At 57.6% G+C, this 23,856-nt stretch overlaps 1 protein-coding gene across 1 annotated transcript; it reads right to left on the reverse strand.

The window, feature by feature from the left end:
- Positions 1 to 421: 421 nt before the first annotated feature.
- On the reverse strand, positions 422 to 23,616 carry LOC123649743 (cadherin-23-like). The gene is made up of 14 exons (XM_045567917.1): positions 23,575 to 23,616; positions 17,846 to 17,981; positions 15,968 to 16,356; positions 14,202 to 14,303; positions 10,338 to 10,487; positions 9,406 to 9,534; positions 8,213 to 8,341; positions 7,138 to 7,564; positions 6,805 to 6,917; positions 4,519 to 4,601; positions 3,722 to 3,793; positions 2,953 to 3,081; positions 649 to 732; positions 422 to 545 (listed from the first exon to the last, which is right to left on the reverse strand). Exons 1-14 carry the CDS (start codon positions 23,614 to 23,616, stop codon positions 422 to 424), a joined length of 2,109 nt encoding a protein of 702 aa, XP_045423873.1.
- Between the last annotated feature and the right edge of the window lie 240 nt (positions 23,617 to 23,856).

Raw genomic sequence — 23,856 nt, forward strand, 5'->3', positions numbered from 1 at the left:
GGTGGCTATGGGCTGGGGTGCACGGGACATGGTGGCGCCAGGGGGACAGGAGGAGTGCTGGGGCCTTGGAGGAGGTTTGCTTGGGAGCAGCGTGGGGCTGGGGCAGGAGGCTCCAGGTTTCTGGCCCTGTGCGAGGCCCGGGGGTGGGGTCAATCTGTGTTTCTAGGAACGAGTTCATTGTTAGGAGATTAATCAGGGATTAGAGGCTGCCTTAACTATCTCCCGACGTGCACATTTAATAGACACTTCCTGCCTTTCTTCCCTCCGAGGGAGGGGCTGAGGGAATGGACACCGAGGCACCGTCAGAAGTTTGCTGACGCAGTGGGGGCTGCTTGACACTCCCTAAAAACATGCCCTGGAGGCCACTGGTGACTGCTGCTGGTCAGGCTGGCCCTGCCCAGGGAGGCTGTGGTGGTGGGCGCTAGGTGGGCTTGCGGGAGCAGCGGAACCTGCTTCTCAGACTCCTGCCTGGCCAGAGCTCCGCTACGCGCAGCAGCTCAGGGCCTGGGCAGAGGAGCTGATGCATGGCCTTCGTCACGGGTGCTCTGTGGTGGGGGCTCGGGAGGATGCGGCGGGGCTGGGGGCTGCAGAGGTCCTGCCACCCACCCCCCCACCCCCACCAACTTGGGCACTGTAGTCCTGCCTCACAGAAGAGGCCTTCCCGGTGGCAGGTGGAGCACTCCAGGGCTGGCCCGGCTGTGCTGGGGACCAGGGGAACATTCACTGAGGGAGCTGCAATGGGCAAAAGAGGAAGTGGGATTGCCGACCAGGATGCTGGGTACAAAGGCCTCTTGAAAAACACACTCACAGCCCAGCTGAGCATCTGGCCCAGCCCAGAGAGAGCACTGGCCACCTGGCCTGTTCGCTGGGCATTCCCTGATTTGCAGCGTTGCTCCTCTTACCCCACGGACGCCGTGTCTCCCTTACTGTTCTGTGAGTTCCCGAAGGGCAGGGTCAGTAACAGTCTGGCCTTTGCACCTTGTTGCAGAGCTAATAACTGATACACAGCTGCTGCGTGCTGGGCTGAACTGAGAGGCCAGAGTTCTGTTCTGAACCACTCACGATGGGCAGGCCCCCTCCGACTTCCCACCAGCTCTAGTCCCCAGCAGCTCCGCCTGGGCCTGGCGGGACCTCTGACAGTCATGATGCCCTGAGCTTGTGCAGGCCAGGGGCAGATCTTTCACTTTCTCTTGCAATTCTGATCTATTGAATGGCTTCCTGGAGTATATTTAATATGTTGAGAGGGATTCTGAAGTATGAATATAGATTACTGAGAAAGTGCTGAGATCGGCTAACAAAGTCTGGCTTGGGCTCAGGAGAGGGGAGTGGCAGCATGTGTACCGTATCTTTGCCTTTTCTGTTGTCACATTCTGTGCCTTTCAAAACATTTTCACCTGTGTTACTACTTGTTTGAGGTCGCCCCCATCCTCACGCACTGCTAGAAATCCTGGAAGGTTTTATTGTTCCCATATAATGCATAGGGAAATTAAGGTTCTGAAAGGTTTGTGTCTTGTCAGAACAAGTGAATGGTGGAACTGGGACCAGAGCCTGGGTCTCCTGCTTCCCAGGTCTGTGCTCCTTCCTCATCACTGAACTGAATGGCATCATAGGCCAGGGCTGGCTTAGCCTTAACCTCGGACTTGCCTAAGTGCATTCCAGGCCCTGGGAGATGAACCTGTGCCCACAAGTCCATGGCTCCACCTCATTCCACACCAGAAATGTTCCTATCTGTGCTCTGCCTGCCCTGCCTGGGCTTCTCATGGGTCCAGAAGACCCTGCTGCTGTCGTATAGGTGCCTTCCAGGTCAGCTCCTGCCACCCCGTTTTCTGCCTGGCAACTGGGAATCCACAAGACTCCTGAGAGGCACCATGGGCCATGCAAGCCTTGTGCTTGCATCAGGGCATGGGGAAGAGAGAAACCCTCAGCCAACCACTGAGCCCCAGGGTCTGCTGGAGGATCTTAGCCAGTTGTATGTGCAGCATTTGGGCAGCTGCAGAACGTCCCTCAAGAAGCCAGGCTGGGCCGGGCGTGGTGGCTCACGCCTGTAATCCTAGCACTCAGGGAAGCCGAGGCAGGAGGATCGTTTGAGCTCAGGAATTCGAGACCAGCCTGAGCAAGAGCAAGAACCTGGCTCTCATAAAAAACTACAGAAAGAAATTAGCTGGACAACTAAAAATATATACAGAAAAAATTAGCCGGGCATGGTGGTGCATGCCTGTAGTCCTAGCTACTCGGGAGGCTGAGGCAGGAGGATTGCATAAGCCCAGGAGTTTGAGGTTGCTGTGAGCTAGGCTGACGCCATGGCACTCTAGCCCAGGCAAGAGAGTGAGACTCTGTCTCAAAAAAAAAAAAAAAAAAAAGCCAGGCTAAGGGGAGGGTCTGGATTGATTCATGGTGGTCTTCCTTAGTGGATAGCACAGGGAAAGGGCCAGGCTGGGATTTCCTGACCTTAAGCCAGGGGAAGCAGGGTTCACAATGGCAGCAGGGCCCAAGTTTAATAAACAGAAGAGCCCGCTGTCCTCAAGACGCAAGGTGAGCTGCCAAGACTATCATGGGGCTACCACTGGGGACTCGTGTACAGAAGTGGGTACTGAAAGATTTTCTGTCCTTCTGCCTGGACAGGTGACTTCTGCAGGTCTCCCCGGCCTGAGAAGCCTGGCCCTGTTATCTGGGATTGCATAGTCTGCTGGCTGTTACTCCCGTGCCAGGGAGGCCGGGGTTAGGCCCTTCCTCCCACCCCGCCACCCCTGCCAAAGTGCCTCTGAGGCTGGGCTCGGCCCCTGACCTCCCAGTTGCCTTCCCTCCTTCCTCCCTGGGCCCAGCCCTTCCTTCGTTGGGGCCTCCCTGACAACCATTTAGATCCCTCCCCCAAGTCTGGCCTCCCTGCCCGTGGCCTGGAACTAGCCAGAGGCCCGAGGCTGCACAATGACTTCCCCTGGCCGGGTGGCACACCATTGTGTGGAGGGCCTGGGGCTGGCCCGGATGCCCTTGTAGCACAGCTGTTCAGAGCCCGTGTGATACGGGCTGAGGCTGGGTGGAGGCAGCCCAGGCTGTTTGCGGCAAAGTCCAGCTCTCAGGAAACTGGGGGGAGGAGGGTCTCAGGGAGATAAGTAGAGATAGCGGGGCTCAGACATAGGATTTCCCTTGGCTTGCGGCAGGCTCTTGGCAACTGAAACCCAAGCCCCCTGCTTAGAGAACCTCATCTTTTAAGACAGAGACGCAAATGATGCCTCCTCCAGAAAACCTACCCTGGCCCCCAGCTCTGAGCTCCTAGCACTCTGCTACAGCCCAGCGTGGTAACTCTGCTACATGTCCCTCCTCCACCAGAGTGGAGGCTACGGGAGCGCAGACCTGTGCCTGACACATCTCTGGCTTCCTAGCCTCTAGTTCAGGCCTGGCACGTAGTTGTTGGATAAATGAATGAATGAATCTCGCACGCCCTTGTCCTCCAGGAAGGTTGGTCCTGGGCCAGTGAGGGCTGGCTTGAAACCAGACAGACAATTGCAGGTGGGAATAAAAGGGTGGTTTGTGGGCCTGCCGGGTTTCTCTGGACAGATCTGTGCAGGGTGGTACTTGCCCTCTGACCCCTGTTAGACTGTGGCCCCCCCCCTTCCTGGACTCTCAGCATGGCTGGCCTGATGCTGCTCAGGGCGCTGGTTGCTCCAGGAGAGGCTGGGATAATCCTCCTGCCTCCCACACCCATTCAGTGAAATCTGCCCACTGACGGAGAAGGGCCCTGCTCTGGTCCCCTCTGGCATGGCCCTTGGCTCTGTCCTTGGGGATACTCATGACCCTGAGAGGGGTTCACTGCCCAGAGGTGAGGGTCCGGTGCTCTTTGGAGGTGAATGCCAATCACGGCAGGCATTGACCGCAGGGCTTCAGCTTGCCAGCTTTTGCCCCATCCCCTCCCTGGCTTAGCCAGGCCAGGAGGGAATGGAGGGGGCTCCTAAGAAGGCAGAGGGGCTGCAGTGAGCTGTGACCAAGCCACTGCACTCCAGCCTGGCAACAGAGCAAGATCCTGTCTCAAAAAAAAAAAAAAAAAAAAAGGCCAGGTGGGGCAGTGGCTCACACCTGTAATCTCAGCACTCTCGGAGGCTGAGGCAGGAGGATTGCTTGAGCCCAGGAGTTTGAGGCTGCAGTGAGCTACTCTGGTGCCACTGCATTCTAGCCTGGGTGACAAAGCAAGACCCTGTCTCAAAAAAAAAAAAAAAAAAAAAGGGGCAGTGAGACCAGCCTTTGGGGCGAACCCCAAATAGACTGTCACAGGGAGGCGTGTGGACAGAGAGCCCTGCCTGCTCTGCTCTGAATGCTGCCTGGGCCTGAACTACCTGTGGCTCCCAGAATCCACCTCTGATTACTGCCTGCTCTTGGGCCTTTGTTCAAGCTGATCCCCAGAATACGTTTGTCGCTTGGCTGTGCTGACCGTGACTGACTGGCCGGACTCAGCCCAGGTGTCAGCTCCTCCAGGAGGCCGTCCCCAAGCTCTTCCAAGGGCCCCGTCTACACTGTGGCCCCCACACATGGATGTCCTCATCATTTTCCTTACTCAACTGCGTCTCTTCAGGCCCATGGACCACACTGTTGTCCTCTACCTCCAGTGCCTGGCACACAGTGGGCACTCAGGGAACAGTGGGCGAATGAATGAGTGAGTGAATGAATGAACAAATATGGTCTAGTGCTAGTTTCTCAAACTATGTTCCTATGGTCACTGCAGTTCTTCACTGAGGTGTCCCCTGAAAAACTAGCTCGAAGGAAAAGGGGGAAGAATTGAAGAAGGGCTAGGTTCTTTTCAACTTAAAAGTTTTTTCATATAAATCTTTCTCAAGTTGGAACCTGTTGCTGCTGGTGCCAGAATGGCAGGGACCGGCCTGTGAGGATAGTGACCCACCTATTCTGGGTGTTTAAGTGTGGCTGGGGTGATTTCCCATTTCTTCAATTCACCCTTTTTTCTGGGAACCAAAAGGAAGCCCGATTTTGCCTCCAAACCTCAGCGTCTTAGAACGTGTGTGTCCCACCAACTGCCTCCCTAGGAAGGTCTAGGACTGTGGGGGTGGGAGCGGTGTGCTCACTGGCCTATGTCAGGATCGGGGAGGGCAGTGTGGCAAATACTGTCACATTTTGCCTCACCCCAAATCTATTCTCTGCCCTTTCCTCACTAACAGAGTCTGCTTTTTTTTGGGGGGGGGGCAGTGATATATCTGGTAATAAGCCAATTATGAAAATCCTGTCCCTCATTTTTTCTAATCTCCCTTGATTCCAGCGTATCCATGTGATACAGTTCTGGCCAAGGAGACATAAACAGAACTCTCGAGGGTGGTTCTAAGAAATCTTCTGCTTTCCTGATAAAGGGGCAGAAGTGGCTACCCTATCTCTTTGTCTTTTTGTCATCTTCCTGCCTTGAATGTTGACGTGATGCCTGCAGCTATCTTGCAACCATGAGGGAAAGGTACAGAACATTAGCTGTGACATCACTGAGCAGGAAGTCAACATTCGCAATTCTCTCCAGAGTTTTTGTTACATAAGAAAATACATTCAGATTTACTTATGGCTCCATAGTTAAGTTTCTGATATAGTGTAGCCAAATATATCACAGATGCTATTGGAGGGATGATCACAAGATGATCCACTCTGAAGCTAGGTACAGTTGGGGGGGTTATGTCAACACTGGGTCCTTCCATGTTACCACAAGAAATGATACCCTGACCTGCCTCACCCCCACCCTGCCTAGTTAGTTACCTGTATCCTGTCAATGTGCCTTACTTAGCCCACTAGGTGTGAATGGCTGAAGTGATTAGTGGTGACACTGGGCATCCCTGGGGATGCCCAGGGGGGTGCCCAGAACCAGTCTCATTTTCTGGGCTCCTCAGAATGTGGTGGGGGCTTTCCTGGGATTATTGGCCCAATTTCTACCAACATCCCCAGAGACACTCCAGAGAAAGAGCCCAGCCTAGACCTGGTGTAACTCCACCTCCCACAGTGCTGTTGGCAGAGGGGAGGGGTCTACCAGAGTCACCTGCTGTGAGGGAAAGAGACAGAGCTGAGGCCCCATTTACAATCAGGATCCCTCAGGGACATAGATGCAGAAATGTCCTGAATCCTCTATCCACTCTTTGCAGTGTGACTTTGCAGGTCACTCCTTCAAAAGGTGGAGTTTATTTCCCCGTATCTTGAATCTGGGCTGGCCTTGTGACTTGCTGTGGTTAACAGAGTGTGGCAGAAGTGACTTTGTGCCAGTTCCAAGCCAGGGACTCAAGAGGCCTTGCATGCTTCTGCCCCCTCCAGTACCCTGCCAGCTCCGCGTGGACAAGCATGGGCTTCGCCTTCTGGAGGAGGAGTTGCCCCTGTCACCCCAGCCGACAGCCAGCAGACCCTGAAAAGCGCAGCCACCCAGCTGATATGCAGCTGACCACACACAAACGAGGGATTCCCCCTGAGACCAGAAGAACCGCCCAGCTAAGCCAGGTCTAAATTGCCAACCTGCAGAACGAGCTAAATAAGTTGTTGGTTTACACCTCTGTGTATTGTTCGGTTTGTAACGCAGCATTATTGCGGCAATAGATAGCTGATATCATCCTCCTCCTCATCATGGTTTACCAAGTGCTTCCAGACATGAGCTCATCTGATTCCCCAAACAACACCTATGAGGTAGATACTATCTCTCTTTTGCAGATGACAGAACTGATATGCTCAGAGGTTCTGACTTGCTCGTGATCACGCAGTCAGCTCGCAGTGCTCCTAACTCCAAATTCCCCAGTCTCAATTTACAAAGTACGCCCACTGCAGTTTGTCACCCCTGATAGTCACCCAGCCGCTGAGGCCCACACCCGCTTCTCCAACCTTGCAAACCTGGAGCGCTGCCTTGTTCATTCGAGCATCGGCCTGAATCACGGACGTCAGTTTCTTCCCACCCTGACGTGCTGTGACAGCATGTCAGCCCACACGACATAGGGGAAGAGGGCCACCTTTTCCATAAGGCACCACCACACACGTGTGAGTGTGGCCCCACGGTGCACAGCTCGGCAGGTGGAGTAGGGGCTGGATTCACACCCACTTGCTCCCTGGTCCGGCCCCGACGTAGAAGCTCAACCTGCGCCATCCCATAGCGCTGCTAAATACAGACGCAGAGTAGCTGCCGACCCGGGTGAAGGAGCACCAGCTTTGCACTCCACGGGCCCTCCACAGGCACGCGAGGGCTCACGGGGTAAAGGCCCCACGTGGGAGCAGTCAAGGATCCCCGGCCGCGGGGAGTTCCACTCCGCCCATCTCGCTTCCCTCGCACAGAGCCAGAGCTGCCCGGGCCCGCCCTCCCCTCCCTGCGGCCACCCCTGTCACTCACCGACAGGGTGGGGGTGCCCTCGTCCTCCACAGTGACCACCAGGTGGTAGAAGCTCTGGCGCTCGCGGTCGGGCGGGGCGGGCCGCGTGGCGATCTCACCGCTGATGCGGTCCATGCGGAAGGTCATGTCCTCATTGCCCTCGGTGATGTAGTAGGACAGGACACTGTTGATCCCAATGTCACGGTCGGTGGCCCTCACCTGGACCACAGCAGTGCCTCCGCCCACGTTCTGGGAGGAGAGCAGGCACGTGGTCACTCTGGAGTCTCGGCATTTGGGGCGAAGTCTAGCACCTGCTCCCGGCAGCCCAGCGGCTTCCCCAGGACCTACAAAAGCTTTGCTCTGTCTACCCTGGAGCCACGCCGAGGAGGGTCAGGGTGGCGGCGGCGACCATTCTGTGGGTACCAACTACACGCTGACTCCTCTCTACAACCTACGAGGCGGGTACTGGCGTGGCCCCCACTTACAGGTGAGGAGACTGGGGTGCAAGGAAGGAGCGTGTGCAAGCCCACAGGGCCCAGCTGGGGGAGCGTGGCCTGAGAGACGGACCTATCTCATGCCACCCTGACTCACGAACGTCCAACCTGGCATGACACCCAGCAACGCCTGGGTGAAAATTCTCCTGGAGTGGCTCAGTCTTAGGACTGAATAATGGATACATTTTTTTATAATATAAAAAATAAGATTTCTTTTTATAATAAAAGCAGTTCCCCCAAGGTAAACTTCAGTTCTCTGTTAGGTGAAAGAAAATTTTCTTTTCTCTCCTCGCTTCTCCCCTACCACAGAAAGGCACCGAGTGCCAGGCCCAGGCCAGGGTTAGGGTGTAACTAGGAACGAGCCACAGCTCCCGGACCCAGTGGACGCCAGAGCTGCGCTCACCTCGTTGACGCTGACATTGTATCCAAAGAGGCTCTCGATCACCGGAGGGTTGTCATTGACGTCCAGGATGGTCACCTGCAGGATGTGGTCCTTCTTCCGCGGAGGGGTGCCACGGTCGGAAGCCACAACCTGTGCGGGGGAGGATGACTGGAGTCAGGGCCCAAGGGTGGAGGACGACCAGGAACGTGGAGTCTGAAAGGGCTGTCCTCTCAGTGGGGAGGACTTGGGAGGGCAGAGAGACTCGCTGACCCACCCCTGCCCCTGGTGGCCTGGCCAGCCCTGGGCTCTCCCCAGAGCTTTCACCTTCTGCCCCACGCTGTGACCAATCCTCGTCTGACTTGGGACCCTCATTTGGAACCTGACTCCAGTGTGCCCAAGTCTTCACCTCCTGACCTACCCCTGACTGTATTCTGGGCAGTGCCAGCCCCTGAATCTGACCCCGGGCCTGCAAACGGACTAGGCTCCTGCCTTTGGCTTCAAAGGCCCCTGTCCCACGCACTCAGATCTGGTCTCTAGAAAATAAGGAAAGAGCCTCAAAGAATCTTCTCAGCAATGAGCTGGAGTCCTAACCATGGGCCGAGCCTGTCCCTGGGGGCCCAGCGCTGCCCAGATGGCGGGGGATTGGGGTGGGGGGACAGCAGAAGTGACACAGGAGCTCAGGCCCTTGCAGGCGTGCAGCCCCGAGGTCCCTAGAGAGTCTTCCGCAAACTTGGCAGCCATAGCGATTCTGCAATAATGGTGGCCTTTGTGGCTCCTCACACCTGTACTTGTTTCTCACCTCGGCAGAGGCAGGTTAGGCGGGGTTTCTTTTTTTTTGTACATTGCACAGATGGTTAAACTGAGGCCCTGACAGAGTAAGTAACTTGCCCAAGGTCACATTGTGTTTGTGGAAGGGATGGGGCTCTCTCAGCTCCACCGGACCTTCCGTCCTGGCTCTTACGGCAGGGGCAGACATCTCAGCTGCTTCCTCCCAGGAATCCAGAGACCACCCCCCTCCTTGGTCCCCCTCTCCCGGTCAGCTGCACTGTGCTCTCAGCCCTGAGGGGTGCAGCCGGCCCCATGTGACTTGGTGACAGCAGGAAGCTGACCACCAGGGTGTGCTGAAGGTTGAGCTCCCTCCTTGACGGTCAGTAGTGGCCAGTCCAGGGGCTGAGCCAGCAGCCACCTCTCAGCCTGAGCGGGACAGTCCCCACCTTGAGGATATAGCGGTCGAGCTCTTCTCTGTCCAGGGGCCTGGCCACAAACACTTCCCCAATGGAGTCGTTGGTAGTGACGATGTCAAAGGCCCCAGCGATGTTGCCAGAGGCCAGGGAGAAAACCACCTGTCGGGAGGAGAGAGGGGGAGTGGTGAGGAGGTGGGGAGGCATGGTGACCACATCAGGCCAAGGGGACCTGCCCCTGCCCACCCAGGACCTCTGTTCAGCAAGAGTGTTTAGGAATACAGTGTTTTATGCAGACGTGATTTATGTCCCTCAAAATGGGTGTGGCCCACCTAGGGAGGTGCGCCATGCCCGTGGCAGGCCCCTGGGCCTGGGGGATGCCAGCCAAGGTCACACAGTTTGCAGATGCTGAAGAGATTTGAGCCCACATGGTTGTGACCCCAAAGCCAGCATGTCTCGGCCCCAGAGGTGTGCAAGCCATCTTTAACACCTCCTCAGACACCTCGCCCGATGCACAGAACAGATAACTGCAGTGTGAACACCGAGCTTCTCCTGCGCTCTGGGGGGTCCTGGCCTGGAGCGAAGGGCAATGCTTCCTGCTGCGGGCATGGCACGTCCCCTCAGGGGCCTGGGGCTGTGGGGAGGCTGGCCCCAGAGCTGGCATGCGAGGAGCAAGGTACTGTGTGGTTTGTGGGTATGGTGATGATGGAGTTGCCTAGAAAATGTAGCCTCACTTCGAGGGCTGGCCTTTAGGCTCCAAGTCCACTTGCCCCAGGCAGGGGCAGCTGGCGCCTCCTCCCTGACCACAGACTGGGACGGGTGCAGGTGTCCTGCTCAGGGGAAGAGCCTGCACGAGCCTCCCCTTGGCGCCTGGCGACAGGGACGGCTTAGATGGCCTCTCTACCTGAGGACCTGTGGGGGCTCCACTGCCAGGGCAGGTCCTGGCTATTTCGCTGGGTGCCCACCTGCCCATTGCTGCCAGCATCAGGGTCCCGGGCCTTGACCGTAGCCACTCGCTGGCCCACAGGGCAGTCCTCCAGTACACTGACTGCTGAGTCGGAGGTGAAGTCAAACCGGGGGCTGTTGTCATTCTCGTCCAGCACAGTGATGTAGACCTGGGGGTGAATGTGGTCAGAGACCTGTCACCTCCGTCCCCTCCCCAGCTCTAAGCACCTATGTCTTGCAGTGGGTCCAGCTGGGACCAGACCCCCGGTAAGTTCTGGAACATCAGTGAGCTCTCAGAGCCCATCTAGGCCAATCCTGATTTACAAAGGGGGCCCCGAGCCCATTTCTCCTGGCAGTTTGGGGGTGGGGGCGCCACACTCACTCAATGCTGGGGGCCGGGAGGGCAAGGGGAGGGGACGGGGGCAGGGGGAGACCCTCAGAGGTGGTGGGGACGGAGGGAACCGGGAAGCCGGGCCCTGGCTGGGAATGCTGGCCTGGTATTGGCATAGCTTCCTGTTTTTCAAAAGAAACAAGGAATCCAGATTTTTAAGTGAAATTAGCTAATGAGTAATAAAATAAAGAAGAAAATGATGTGTGGGCTGACTAAAACACATCTGGTGGCCAGATACTGCCTGAAGGCCTCCTTGTTGGCAACCTCTGGGTCAGAGAGAAGGAATGGGCCCAGGGACAGGGCAGGCCACAGAGGCTGGACCCCCAGGCGCTGTCACGTTCACTGACAGGGCATGAGCAGGGCGGGAGGAGGCTCGGGTTCTAGGAATCCGGGCCGGCCTCCGCCCACCGCGCTGCCCGGGCCAGGGTTTGGGGCTCTCAGGCCTGCCTGCCCATCCGCACTGCGGAGGAAATGCCACTTCATCCTCTCTCCTGGCAGCTTCCGCCTGTCAGTTCCAGCCACGCTCCCGTCCTTAGGCAGCTGTCGGAACCTTAGGGGAGGGAGCGAGCCTGGCTTCGCAGCAGGACCAACTCCACCCCTTACCCGCTGCGTGATTTTGGCAAAAGTTATTCAAGCTCTCTGATTTACTATTTCCTCGGCTGGAAATCAGTATGAGACCACCTACCACACTGGGCTGCTGGGAGGAGTAAGTAGGCAGACAGAAAGTTAAGGGGTGTATGTTGCTGTCCCTGTCACACATTCACGATTTCCCTCACCAGGTCTCTGCCTATCTGTCAGGAATGCTGGTTAGGGAGCTCCCTGAAGTCCCCGAGCCCCAGTCTGCTCCCTGTGATATGGGAATGACAACACCCACCGCACTATTCTCAGGGTGAAAACAGACAAGTCCCCTGTGACCTGATCCCTCCCAAACCCCTTCACTCCAGTCAAGGCCTTGATTGGGCTTGCCGTGTTTCCTTACACCACAGGACCTTTGCACATGCTGTTCCCACTACCAGAAATGCCCTTCCTTCTTGGCCGCATTAACTCCTATGCATTCTGCAGATTCAGCTAGAGTCACTTCCTCGGGGAAGTCAAGGAGAGTGTCTTGTTATAGGTTTTCTCTTGGGGAATCCATTCACTGGTGCGATCATTCGTTCAATGTCTTTCTCTCACTATAGCTCATGCTCGGGAAGGCAGGTGCTGTGTCTAGTTTTGGTTTCCTGCTATAGCCTGAGCCCAGTGCCTGGCACACAGTAGGTGTTCCCCCCACGACCGCTACTCTGATCATGGTGCTGACTGCGAGGCAGGGGTGAGGGCTGCTGGGCCTCGGTGGGCCAGGAGGGGGGCAGGTGCCCAGGTCTGTGGAATTACATAGGAGTCTGTGTCCCCACCCGAGTCCTCGTGGTCCACTCTTCCCTGCCCCATCCCTGAAGGCCTGAGGGTGCTCTACCCAAGAGCTCTGACAGCAGAGCCATCCCCCACCCATCCTGCCCTTCCTGTCTGCCTGCCCACCCCTCCCGGGCCTTAGGCGCTGCCGGGCCAGGGAGGAGTCAGGTGGAGGTGAGCTGTGGTTTGGTTCCAGCCTCGCAGAGGAAGCCGTGCTACCTTTAAAGGGCCCCTCCCCCTGCCTCCACCCTAGCACCTCACACCCGTTTGGGGCTACCAGGGTGCTGTATCTGGGGCAGTGGCGTCTGGGAGCCTCTGAGAGGAAGCCAGGGCAGAACAAAGCGGGGTGGCCCTGTTTCCTGGAAGACAGTGAAGGTGACTGGAAACACAGGGGCCCACGCAGGAGTGTGTGCTCTGACGCCCTCGCCAGCCACGCGAGGGAAGTGGCTGCTTGGCCCACGGAGGGGGCATCCCGGCCATCCCTGCTGCCTTCCTCCCAGACTCCTCGCGACAGCCCAGGGGTGAGAGCCAGTTGGGCCCCCTGATGGACGAAGGTGCCGAGGCTCACGAAGGCCCACTCCGCCTCCCTTTGTCTCAGCCCCTCTGGCCGGGAGGCCGGGAGCCTCGTGGGAGCTGCAGGTCACGGCACTGCCCCCCGCCCCCCACCCAGGGCTTACTCAGCACCACTCCTGGGGGGGCTGTGGGGACCATGCTGATCATAGATGGAGGGCCCTTCAGGGGTGGCTGCGCCACAACCAGGGCCACGGGAACCCGCTGAGGCCCCCGGGCAGCTGTGTTTGGCTCTTAGCCTGGACACTGGGGTGGCATCTCCTCCTTAGGTTAATGTGAAAGGGACTCAGTGGGGAGTGACAATGTGACTGTGCCCAGGGCTGAGCGGGTGATGAGCCAGATGCCCCATGTGGGTTCCAGATGGCAGCTGACCCGACTGGTGGGTGCCCAGGCTGAATGGATTGCAGAGCGCTCCGTGAGAGCCACACCCCTGCACCCCTCTCAGGGGGCCATCCCTGGGCCCACTCCCCTTTCACGCCCAGCCTGGGCTCCCCTGCCTGCCTCCCCCTTCAGCCTGGCGCACGGCCCAGGAGCCTTGTCTGACACCTCCGGCCCCAGCAGGCCACCCTCCCCCAAGTGCCCCCAGCACACGGCCTTCCCTGCCTTTACTGTGGGCAGCAACTCACCCCATGCCCACAGCAGCGCTTCCCAAGCACTCTGGGGCCCCTGGCACTGTGCACCCCACTTCACATGCCTACACCACCCTCCGAGAGAGGGAGGGTGTCCCCTTTACAGATGTGGCAGCTGAGGCACCAGGACGGGACACGTCACTGCCACCACGCCCGCCTCCAGGACTAGTTTCCCAAGGGCTTCCTACCCGCCATCTCTTGCTACTTTCATCACACCCTCTGAAGAGGGCAGGGATGCTGGTGTGACCCTCATTTTAGATCCCAGGAAGGGAAGCACAGAGAGGTTAAGCAGCTTGCCTGTGACACACAGCCAGTGAGGAGCAGAGCTGGGAGGAGGCCTCAGTGGTCTTCCATTGCATGTTCCGGCTACGCTGTTGCTAGTGCACCCCCACCCCAGGAACCCATGGGGGCCGGGCAGGACAGGGAGGGCAGAGACAGGGGATGTGCCCGAGAGGGGCCTGGGCCCCAGGTGTGAGAGCGGATGGACTGGGGAGGGGACTTGCTGCAGGCCCACCCACTGCCTGTCTCTGGGGTGGGCGGGAAGGCCCAGGCCGCACACGGCTGAACCAGCACTGGCCATAGTGACAGCATGAGGGTCCCCGTCCACCGGCTACTCACCTTCTGTAGGCAGGGTCCGCAGGAGGGGGGCGAGGAGAGAGAAGGCAGAGATGCAGATGGTTAGCGTTCTGTGCTCCTCCAGACCCTGCTCCCACCTGTCTGAGGTCCCATCCTGGCCCAGGCTGCGGGGAGGTGTAGTACGGCCGGCCACAGCACCGTCCCTGGGCCAGCTGTCAAGACCCTTGCCCACTGCTGGCCCACAGGTTGGGTGGCTGGTGAAGATGTGGGTTCGGAAGTGTCTTGGGGGGATGGGCTGCACCTGTGGGGCTCACACCTGGGGACCCACTTACCACAGTGGAGTCCACCTTGGGGCCGCCATCGTCTGCCACCACTGTCAAAGTGTAGAAGTCACCCTTCTCACGGTCCACCAGGCCCTTGACTGTGATCACACCCTGCAGGAAGGGCCAGGTGGGTGAGTGACAACATCGCACCCTCGTTGACCCTGACCTTCCTGCCCACGTTCCCACCTCCGTGTCACTCCCTCTGGCCGGCATAACTTCCCCACGAAGCTGTTGGTTGAAACCCTACTTCTCCTCGCGTCCCACTCGGAAGCCATCTCTTCTATAAAGCGTCCTGCTTCCGCAGCGCAGCCAGGCAGGACTGCTGGCTTACACCCCAGAGGTGCTCCGTGCTACCGCCACTGTCATCCTGTCACACCTTCCCTGTGGTGCTGTGACATGCATCCTTCATTATGCCCATTTCCACACCTAGCCTGAGAACTCTCTGAGGGCTGGGAAGGGTCTCGTTCATCTTTGTGTTTGTCTGTGATCCTAGTATCCTCCAAGACGAGGCCTGGCACACTGTAGTGACTCATACCTCGCGTCTTTTCAAAGACACGCTAGAGCACAGACGGAGGAGTAAGAGCCAGGCCGCAGATGCGAGACAGCTGCACCAGACACCTCGCTAGGAATAGCTATTGCAATGAAGCACAGAATTTATACCTGAGCTTCCTAACAGCCAAGGTCAAAAGGGAAATATGATGACTTGTACAGCTTTCTGTGATATTGTGATATAATAAGCAATATATTTTCGGTCTCTATCCTTGGTTCCTGGCACAGAGCTCCTAATCCCTTGCTCTCTCCTGGGTGATAGGAATCTTTTGGTCCAAGGAGGCAACTCTTGGTGCACTCCTGGATGGGCTCTGGTCACCAGAAAGACCAAGCTGTGGTTAGCAGTTTGGACCTTTAATCCCCACCCCCACCCCCATCCTCCAGGAGAAGGAGGGGCTGGGGATCGAGTTGATAATTGACCATGCCTATGTGATGAAGCCTCCACAAAAACCCTGGACTGCAGGGTTCAGAGAGCTTCCAGACTGCTGAGCCCGTGGCGGGACCCGCAGGGCGGTGTGCCTGGAGAGGGTATGGAAGCTCTGCGCCCCTCCCGGTACCTTGCTCTACGTATCTCTTCATCTGCCGCTTTGTATCCTTTCAAATATCCTTTGTAATTTATCGGGAATGAGTAAAGCGTTTTCCTAAGTTCTGTGAGCTGCGCTGGTAAATCAACTGAACCGAGGAGGGGGTCACGGGAGCCCTGGTTTATAGCCGGTTGGTCAGAAGCACAGGTCACAACCTGGGACTTGCGATGGCATCTGAAGTGGGGGCAGTTTCGTGGGGCTGAGCCCTCTACCTGTGGGCTTGGACACTATGGCGGCCGCTGGAGAACTGGCAGGTGTATGGGAGGGACGCAGCTCTTAACGGTGGGATCTGATGCTAACTCCAGATAGAAATCTCCAGAATTGATTTGAATTATAGCATAGCCAGCAGGTGTCCAGAGAGTCAGAGAATCGGAAAGCCCCACACCCATTCTGGTGACCAGAGGCAAAATGTTCTACGATGAGTGTGAATATAGCAGGAAAAACAATTGGTTTTTCCTGTTCCACTCACTCACTGTCTGGCAACAAGGATACCAGGTAGCTACATATTAAAAGGCAAGTGTTATGGGGATGTTTCTCTCAAGGACACTTCGTGACAAAGAGGAGAGTGCCGTGCATACAGAAGGAGCTCGGTGAGTGCTGTGGGATTTAGAGGATGGGGCTACCGGCCCGCAGCCCCCTCACCGTGACCGCATCTATCTTGAAGAGGGCTTTGGCCTGGGCGCTGGTGTAGGCGTCGAAGCGGTAGGTGATCTGGTTGAGGTTGTCGATGGAGTAGGCCTGGACCCGCACGACCTCGGCGCCCAGGGCCAGGTTCTCCAGGATGGCGGCCTCGTAGGAGGCGTTGGAGAACTGCACGGCCTCGTCCAGCTCGTTGAGCAGGGTGATGTAGACGCTGCAGAAGCCCTGGTTGAAGGGGGGGGCCTGGTCGGTGGCAGACACGTTCATCAGGTAGCTGGTCTTGGTCTCGTAGTCCAGGTAGTCCACGGTGATGATAAGCCCCGTGCTCTCGTCAATCTCGAACTTCCCCTCTGCGCCCGACAGGATGCGGTAGTTCACCAGGCCGCCATCCCCTGCAGGAGGACACAGAGGCCGTGCAGTCCCGGGGCAGTAAGGGGGGCTGCCCTGTGGCTGCGGGGCTGGGCTGGCCCACTCAGCACGCGCTGCCCCACTCTGTGGGCCGGATCACCCCGACCGATGTGGAAGAGATGGGTCAGGGTCAGCGTGGATGGCGAGGTCCAGCACACACTGGCGACCCCTCCTCTGGGGCCTGGCCCTGGTACCAGAGAGTTGTTAGAGGGGGTTGGTTCTGCTCCCGGAGCCTCAACATTCAAGCTCAAGCCCCTCCCTTTGACATTTGGACAAACAGAGGATGGGGGATTAAGGACCTCTTGCAGTGGGGGCTTTGATCTGGAAAGTGTTAGTTAGGTGAGGCAGCAGGCCCAGAGGGGGCCAAGCCTTCATCTGGTTCCTCTGAGGGAAGGGTCTCAGCGCCAGGGACACCTTCCCTGTGTTCCCCACTCCCTACACCCCCATTCCTGTGCCTTGGAACACACCATTCAACCGGGAGCTAGAGCTGAGATTCCTTAAGCTGAATTCATCAAGGGGAGGGCAGGAAACCACTAGGGGAATCCAAGACTTCCTTGGAATTACTTGCAAAACTCTGAATGGGTGCGCATTTTCCCAGGAGGAGGACCCATAGCTTTCACTAGTGTCTCAAAGGGATTCCTGACCCAGAAAAGGCCACGAACCACTGGGCCATAGCAACATATGTGACCTAACCTGTATTAACATGTCCTTTAGGGAGAATAATGCACCTGAGGGTTTTCGGACACGTTTCTCCCTCCGCCCTGTCCGTGCTGCAGGGGGGAGGGGGATGCTGAGCTTGGGAGCTGGCAGAGTATCTGACATGAGGGAAAGCAGGAGCTCAGGGAGCCTCTCTGGGGGGGGGGGTGGACTCCCAGAAAGAGCTCCTTTCTGGCTGTGCTCCTGGATGGGGTGCAGGCCAGACAGCCCAGGCCCCCCAAAGAGGTCTGCGAGACCAAGCATGTTTCTCCTTTGTTTTGCACTGCTGGCTGTGGCCAACCCTGGGGCTCGTGACCTCAGCGGGGTTCAGGCTGCCTCCAGGGCACAGTGGGGGCAGTGCCACTTGGGGGTCTGTGTGCAGGGCCCTGAGCTGGCCCTGTGGGACATGGAGCCATGGCTGGCTGGAGGAGCAGGCGGCAGGCAGCTTGTACCCCTTCCAGCCCTGCCCAGTGCCTCGCCCAAGCCAGCAGGGAGCCGCCAGTCCTGGGATGATGAACCTGGACTTGTCAAGCTTGTGACCTCTCCTCTGTCCACCCAGAGATGGGGACAGTTCCCCGATTCCAGTCCTCTTGGGCCTGGGTGTGGCGGGGAGTGATCAAGACCATCCCAGGGGCCCTCCCCTGGCCCGGGGGCGGCTGAATGAGAGAGCCTGAGTGAGGCATCCGAGGACGATGGTTGCTGCAGGAATGGCCTGAGTGAGCTGGGGAGGGTCACTTTGAGCAATGGGTCCCCTGGCTTCCCCCCTGCTGGCCTCACCAGTGTCTCGGTCGGTGGCTCGGACGACAATGACAGACGTGCCGATGCCCGCGGTCTCTCGAAGCCCCAGGCGGCTGTACTGCTGCTGTGTGAACACGGGGGCCTCGTCGTTGACGTCCTCCACATACACGATCACCTGTGGGAGCGGGACGCGGGCGAGGTCAGGGTGGGGTACAGGGCTGGGGAGCCCAGGCCTTGGCCCACTGTGGCCTATTGGTGTGGTCACAGCTCCCCTGGGCCAGCCGGGAGCTCCCTGTGGCAGGAGGGGGTGGGAGGGGGTCTGGGGCTGTCTTGCTGGTCGCCGTGTCCTCCCATCTCGCACGGCGCCTGGCACGTGGCAGGTGCTCAAACATTATTTGTTTAGGAATGAACCTTATCTTACTCTGGGCTCTGCGACTAACCCTGCGGGGACCTGTGACTAATTAGTGACTCTTTTTGACCATCAAGTTTCTCAGTTATGAAATGGTAATATCAATATAATAGTTCATCTTCCATGCCAACTCCTGAAGTTGTTATGAAGACAAAATGAGCCAGGGCACACAAAAGTGCTTGAAAAAATTCAAAGTGACCCCATTTAAATATCAAAATATATCTTGGGGAACAGACATAAAAATTTAATGGCGGTTGTAGCAGAGGATGGCAGCGCTCAGACCCCTTTATGATTCACGTGCACCGTCTCGTGGCCAGTGGCCAGCATCGGTGGCTCTTTGAGAGGGACCAACCCCACCTCACCACCTGGGCCGCTGGAAACCAAACACCCGGAGAGCAGAAACGCCTGGAAATTTGCACCCCCTGGTGCAGCCCTTAGCCAATGACTGACGGGCGTGGAGTACAAGGGCTCCAGCTTCCTTGGCTCTGTTTGGGGCAGGGAGGGAACTCTCTAGAACTCCCTGTGGGTGGAGGCACCTTTCCCTCCATGGCACTTTGCTGGCTGCTTTTCCTTCCTGGTCCCACCCCGCCCTCTTCCAGCTTTTCCTAGGGACACTTCTTACACATCACCTTCACCCCATCCTTGTCCCAGGGTTTGCTGCTGGGGACCCCACCCAAGACGGCGGCTATTTCTGAATTGTGCATTTATGCATAATTCCCTCATTGCTTATTGGTACTTTCTAAGTTCTTGTTAATGAATATGCATGTCGTGCATAATAAACATGACAATACAGTTTACAAGATGTTTAGGGAGAGCCACGTTTATGGGTGGAGAACAGCACCCCTTCCCCTCCCCAGGAGCACCGGGAGGGTCTGTGCAGGTGTGGACAGGGCTGTGTCGGCAGAGTTACAGCCACAGGGTGTGGGCGCTCAAGGAGCTGTAGGGAAGCCCAGGGCCCCCTCTTTTCACAGATAGGGGAACAGAGGCCCAAAGAGAGGAAGTGACTTGCCCAAGGCCTCGCAGCAACGGAGAGGGCTGGAAAGAGGATGGGGCTCTCCTGGTTCCCAATTCCCCAACCCTACAGCTCTCTGCTCTATGCTGGGGTAAGCTGGCCCCGGGCAGGAGAGGCAGCCTCTTCCGACCAAGCAGAGCCAGGGCCAGCAGGAACCGGCCCGCAGAGTGCAGAGGGGAGCAGATGGGGACGGGGCAGTGGCGCTCCACACAGGTTTCACACGTGGCACCAGCGCTGGTGAGGGGCCCCAGGCCCCGTGTCGGAAGCATGTCTGTCTGGCTTCTGGTCATTGCTTCTGGAACTGGCCCTGGTTTCTCATCAGGGCTTAGCAGGGAATTAGCTGGAGGGAAGTGAAGGGGCATCTGGCGGCCTGACTAGTGGAGGACTCCCGGGTGTGTGGAGCTGGGGGCGAGAGGCATGGGGGCGGTGGTTTGTCCACATCACTGCTCGTGGGGCTCCCGCAGCCCTGCAAAGTCCAGACACCCAAAACCCACTATGCAAACTAAAGTGTCCACCCCAGAGCACAGCTGCTCACAGGCTGGAACCTTCTAAATTTGGCTGCACCGAGAACTTGGCTGGGGAGATCCTGGGTGGGGTGGGTGTCGGGGGGAATTTGCATGGATGAATTTCGGGAACTCTCTTTCTGTAAACAGAAACTAACTATCCATCTTTCAAAACTGTGGAGCCTCCCTCTTCCTGACTCTGCCTGTCCCAGCGACCTTGACTCCAAGGGTCGTGGGGAAGAAACAGGGCCAGTCTGATAGGACCATAAAAAGAAGAGGGTGGGGGCGTGGAGCCTGTGGGGCCTGTTCTCCATGAGTCTGGCTGCACGCCGCCATCCTCTTGTTGGTTTCAGCCCTGCTTTTAGCAGCAGAGACAGGAGGCAAGATGGTGTGTGGTTTGCAGACCCGAGAGACGCAGCTGTACAGGAAGCTCAGAGGTCTGCCAAGCTCTTGCTGAGCGGGAGAGAACTACCGGGCTCCCCCGAGAACCAGACCCACTGTCCGTCCAGTGCTGTGCCCCCCAACAGGGGCTGGAGAGGAGACATGTGCGCGTACGTGTGTGCGTGTTATGTCCATGCACGCGCACCATGTACGTCCTGAGACACCCTGTCTCTACGAGGACTTTTCACTCCGCAATCCCTGACCCCTCTTCTGGGCTGTCCCCGGTCTCTGCAGCAGGAACTGAAGAAGGCGGGTGCCCTGCCAGCCGTCTCTACTGCTGCTGGGAAAATGAGCGCAGGGCAAAGCCTGAGTGCCCGCATTGTCTTCAGGAAGGTCCCCAGCTTTCCTGGGTCTCAGGGGTGTGGAGACTGTGCCAGCCCCCAAATTCCCACTTTAACATGACCCTTTGGGGATGAAGCAGTGGTTTCCAGTGTGCTCTGAAGAGCCTTGTGTGAGGCAATGTAGCGTAGCGGTGCGTGTGAAACCTGGCTCTGCCCTTACTGCTGTGTGACCCTAAACAAGCTGCCTAATTCCTCTTTGCCTCAAGCTCCTCATCTATAAAATGGGTATAACGACAGTGCCCACCTCATAGGGCTATTATGAGGGTCACAGGAGTTGAAGTCCATGAAGGACTTAGAAAAATGCCAGGCACAGTATTGTGTGTGGTTTTCTTATTTCTCCTGGCTCACAGGGAGGTGGGTGGCTGAGCGGGTGTGGCTCTGGGTGCCCCACCCCGGCACCAATCGGCACAGCCTGGCTTTGCTCTGTTTTGCACAGGGCCCTGGGATGCTGCACACCATTTCGTTTAGAAAGAAGGTTTGTGGCTAAGAGAGGTTTGCAGCCACAGTGCCAAGGCACTCTCAGGAGCAGGCCCTGGAGACAGGTGCCCACCACTCCTGGGGGGTGGGGACTGAGGGGGCCACCAGGGGGGGCTGTGATTAGGAAGCCTGAAGTCTAGGGACCAAACCCAAGCTTCGCTGACATCAGTCACTCTGTGGCCTGAATTGGGCCCCACAGAGGACAGGCTCTGCCGTGGGTGAGCAAGCGGGTCACAGTCATGCAGGTGAGTGTGGCTGTGTGGGAGGGCCCAGGTGCGTATTCGGGTAACTGTGTCTGACCCTCAGTCACCAGGGCCCGGTAAGAACCCAGGGGATCTGGCCCCGTGGCCATTTCCACCAGGTGGCCTCCCTCAGAGGGCAGCGGGAGGGACCCAGGTGTCTCTTTCCATCTCTTCCCGGGCCACAGTTGCCAGGACATGGCAGGAGCCGGGCCCAGGCTGAGTCACCCGCCCCAGCAGGGCCCAGGTATCTCTGCTCATTGTTTCCAGCTGGGGAAACAGCGGTGGAGATGGGCTGATAACACAACCTGCTCAGTCTGGGTAAAAGCCCCTGCTGCTCTGCACTCACTTCTCCAGTCTCCCTCCTACTCCTGACGTCTGGGTCTGACTCACTTCCACCGGTTTAGGGGAAGGGGCTGGCAGCTGCTGAGTGGGCAGTGGGGTGGGGGTGGCCTTGAGAGGTCATCTCATTCATCTCAGTCATCCCCCTGCTGCCGGGCAGAAGTGTGCGTGACCCCACCCAGCCGGTGGGAACATTTGTGTGTGTGCGCGAGGTTCAGGCTGAGTTGATTTCAACTGCACAAGTAAGGGGGAGGAGGCAGAAAAACAATGCATTTCATGGGGCAACTGGGAGATGTGACTGGAATATTTTAGGGACAGTTTCCATGGAAAGAGCACTGAACTTGGACTCAGAAGAGGTGGGCTCAAGTCCTAATTCTATCACTAGCAACTTCTCTGTGCCTCAGTTTCCTCATTGGTAAAATGAGGTTGGCATCTAGACCTCCAAGATCATCTACGTGGGGTTCCCTTCGCTCACCCTAGGCAGCTATGTGGACACGGGGGTTAGTATGGCAAGGACACCTCTTTCATCTCAGGACAGACAGTAGTATCAGCGACTCCCTTCCGTGGCTGGAAAACTGAAGCTCAGAGCAAAATGACAAGTCCAAGATCCTGGGCTGGGCATCCCTCACCAACCCCCAGCCCCAGTGCCCTGCCCCCACTAGGTCCCAACTGGTGGCCATCTCTGGTCTAGCTGTGGCCTTTCCCCAGCCCTCACCCTGACGGAGCTGCGCATGGGGCCCAGGTCATGGTTGTAGGCCTCCACGGTCAGCACGTGGGACGAGTTCCGCTCCCGGTCCAGGGGCCGGGGCCCTCGCATCAGGAGCCCGTTGCCGACATGGATCCGGAAGTTGTTGCCGTGGTTACCTGTGTGGAGGGACAGATGATGTTCATGGGCTCAGCATTAGAGCAGGGGCTCTGGTTCCCCTAGGACGTTGACCCTGCCCAGAGGTCTTGGGAACCTGGCTGAAGCCCACGTGGCAAAGGGGCCTCTGACTCGTGCCGCCTGGCCCTGGCATGGCTGGGGGCAGGGTGCGCATAAATTCACCTGTCCCCTCCTTGTGGGAAGCCTAGGGGGTCTTCCTTGACCCCCACACTCACAGGTGTAGGTGGAGTGAGGGATTTTAGTATTTCAGAAGGATCTGGGCTATGGCAAAAAGGCACCCAAACCAAATTCTCTGTGGGTGGCTGAATCCAGGATTTTTTTTTTTTTTTTTTTGAGACAGAGTCTTACTCTGTTGCCCGGGCTAGAGTGAGTGCCATGGCGTCAGCCTAGCTCATAGCAACCTCAAACTCCTGGGCTTAAGCAATCCTACTGCCTCAGCCTCCTGAGTAGCTGGGACTACAGGCATGCGCCACCATGCCCGGCTAATTTTTTCTATATAGATTTTTAGCTGTCCAAATAATTTCTTTCTATTTTTAGTAGAGACGAGGTCTCACTCTTGCTCAGGCTGGTCTCAAACTCCTGAGCTTGAGCGATCCACCCGCCTCGGCCTCCCAGAGTGCTAGGATTACAGGCATGAGCCATCACACCTGGCCTGAATCCAGGATTTTAGTGCCATCTCCAGGCTGGTCCAGCACCCATTGCCCCACCCTGCAGTAATGGTACCCTGATTCTAGAAGTAGGCAGATCAGCACATTTTATTTTCTGGCCAGAGTGACTGGCTCAGGGGTGGGCACCTGATTCTGGCTGGACCAGTAGACTCAATCCCTGGAGAGCTCACTGGGGGTGCTGCCCCGGTCTTCAAGGCCCCTCTGTCAGGGCGATGGTCTTGGGAAGCGCTGTGGGATGCGAGGGACTTTGGGAGCGTACCAATGGGATGGAGCACCCTCACTTAACATGCATCCAACTAGAGAATTTCCCTGTTCCTCCCTTTAGCCCCACCCCCTGCGTACAGCTCTGGGGCTCCCTTGGCCTCACCTCCCAGACCTGGGGCAGCCTAGAGAGGCTCTGCCCTAACAGAGGCAGGAGGGCTGGCCCCCCCATCCCAGGGCAGCCCCACTTACCACGGAGGATGCGGTACCACACCCGCCCGAACTCGCCCTCATCTGCGTCTGTGGCTTTCAGCTGAGGGAGAAGGAGACACTGGAGTTACTTCTGGAATTCCACTCAGCAGAGAGAAAAGAGGTTTGTGGGGCCCTTTTCCCTCCCTCCCCCTCCCCTCCCCTGTCCTGCCAACCTCGTGGTTTCCCACAGAGGCCGGGAGTGTGGAGACGAGGGGACACGTGTGTCTTTCTCATCCCAGTGAGGACATCCGACCGTGATGGCTCCACACTGCCTGTCCAGGG

The sequence above is a fragment of the Lemur catta genome, chromosome 14, assembly GCF_020740605.2.
Source record: "Lemur catta isolate mLemCat1 chromosome 14, mLemCat1.pri, whole genome shotgun sequence".
NCBI lineage: Eukaryota > Metazoa > Chordata > Mammalia > Primates > Lemuridae > Lemur > Lemur catta.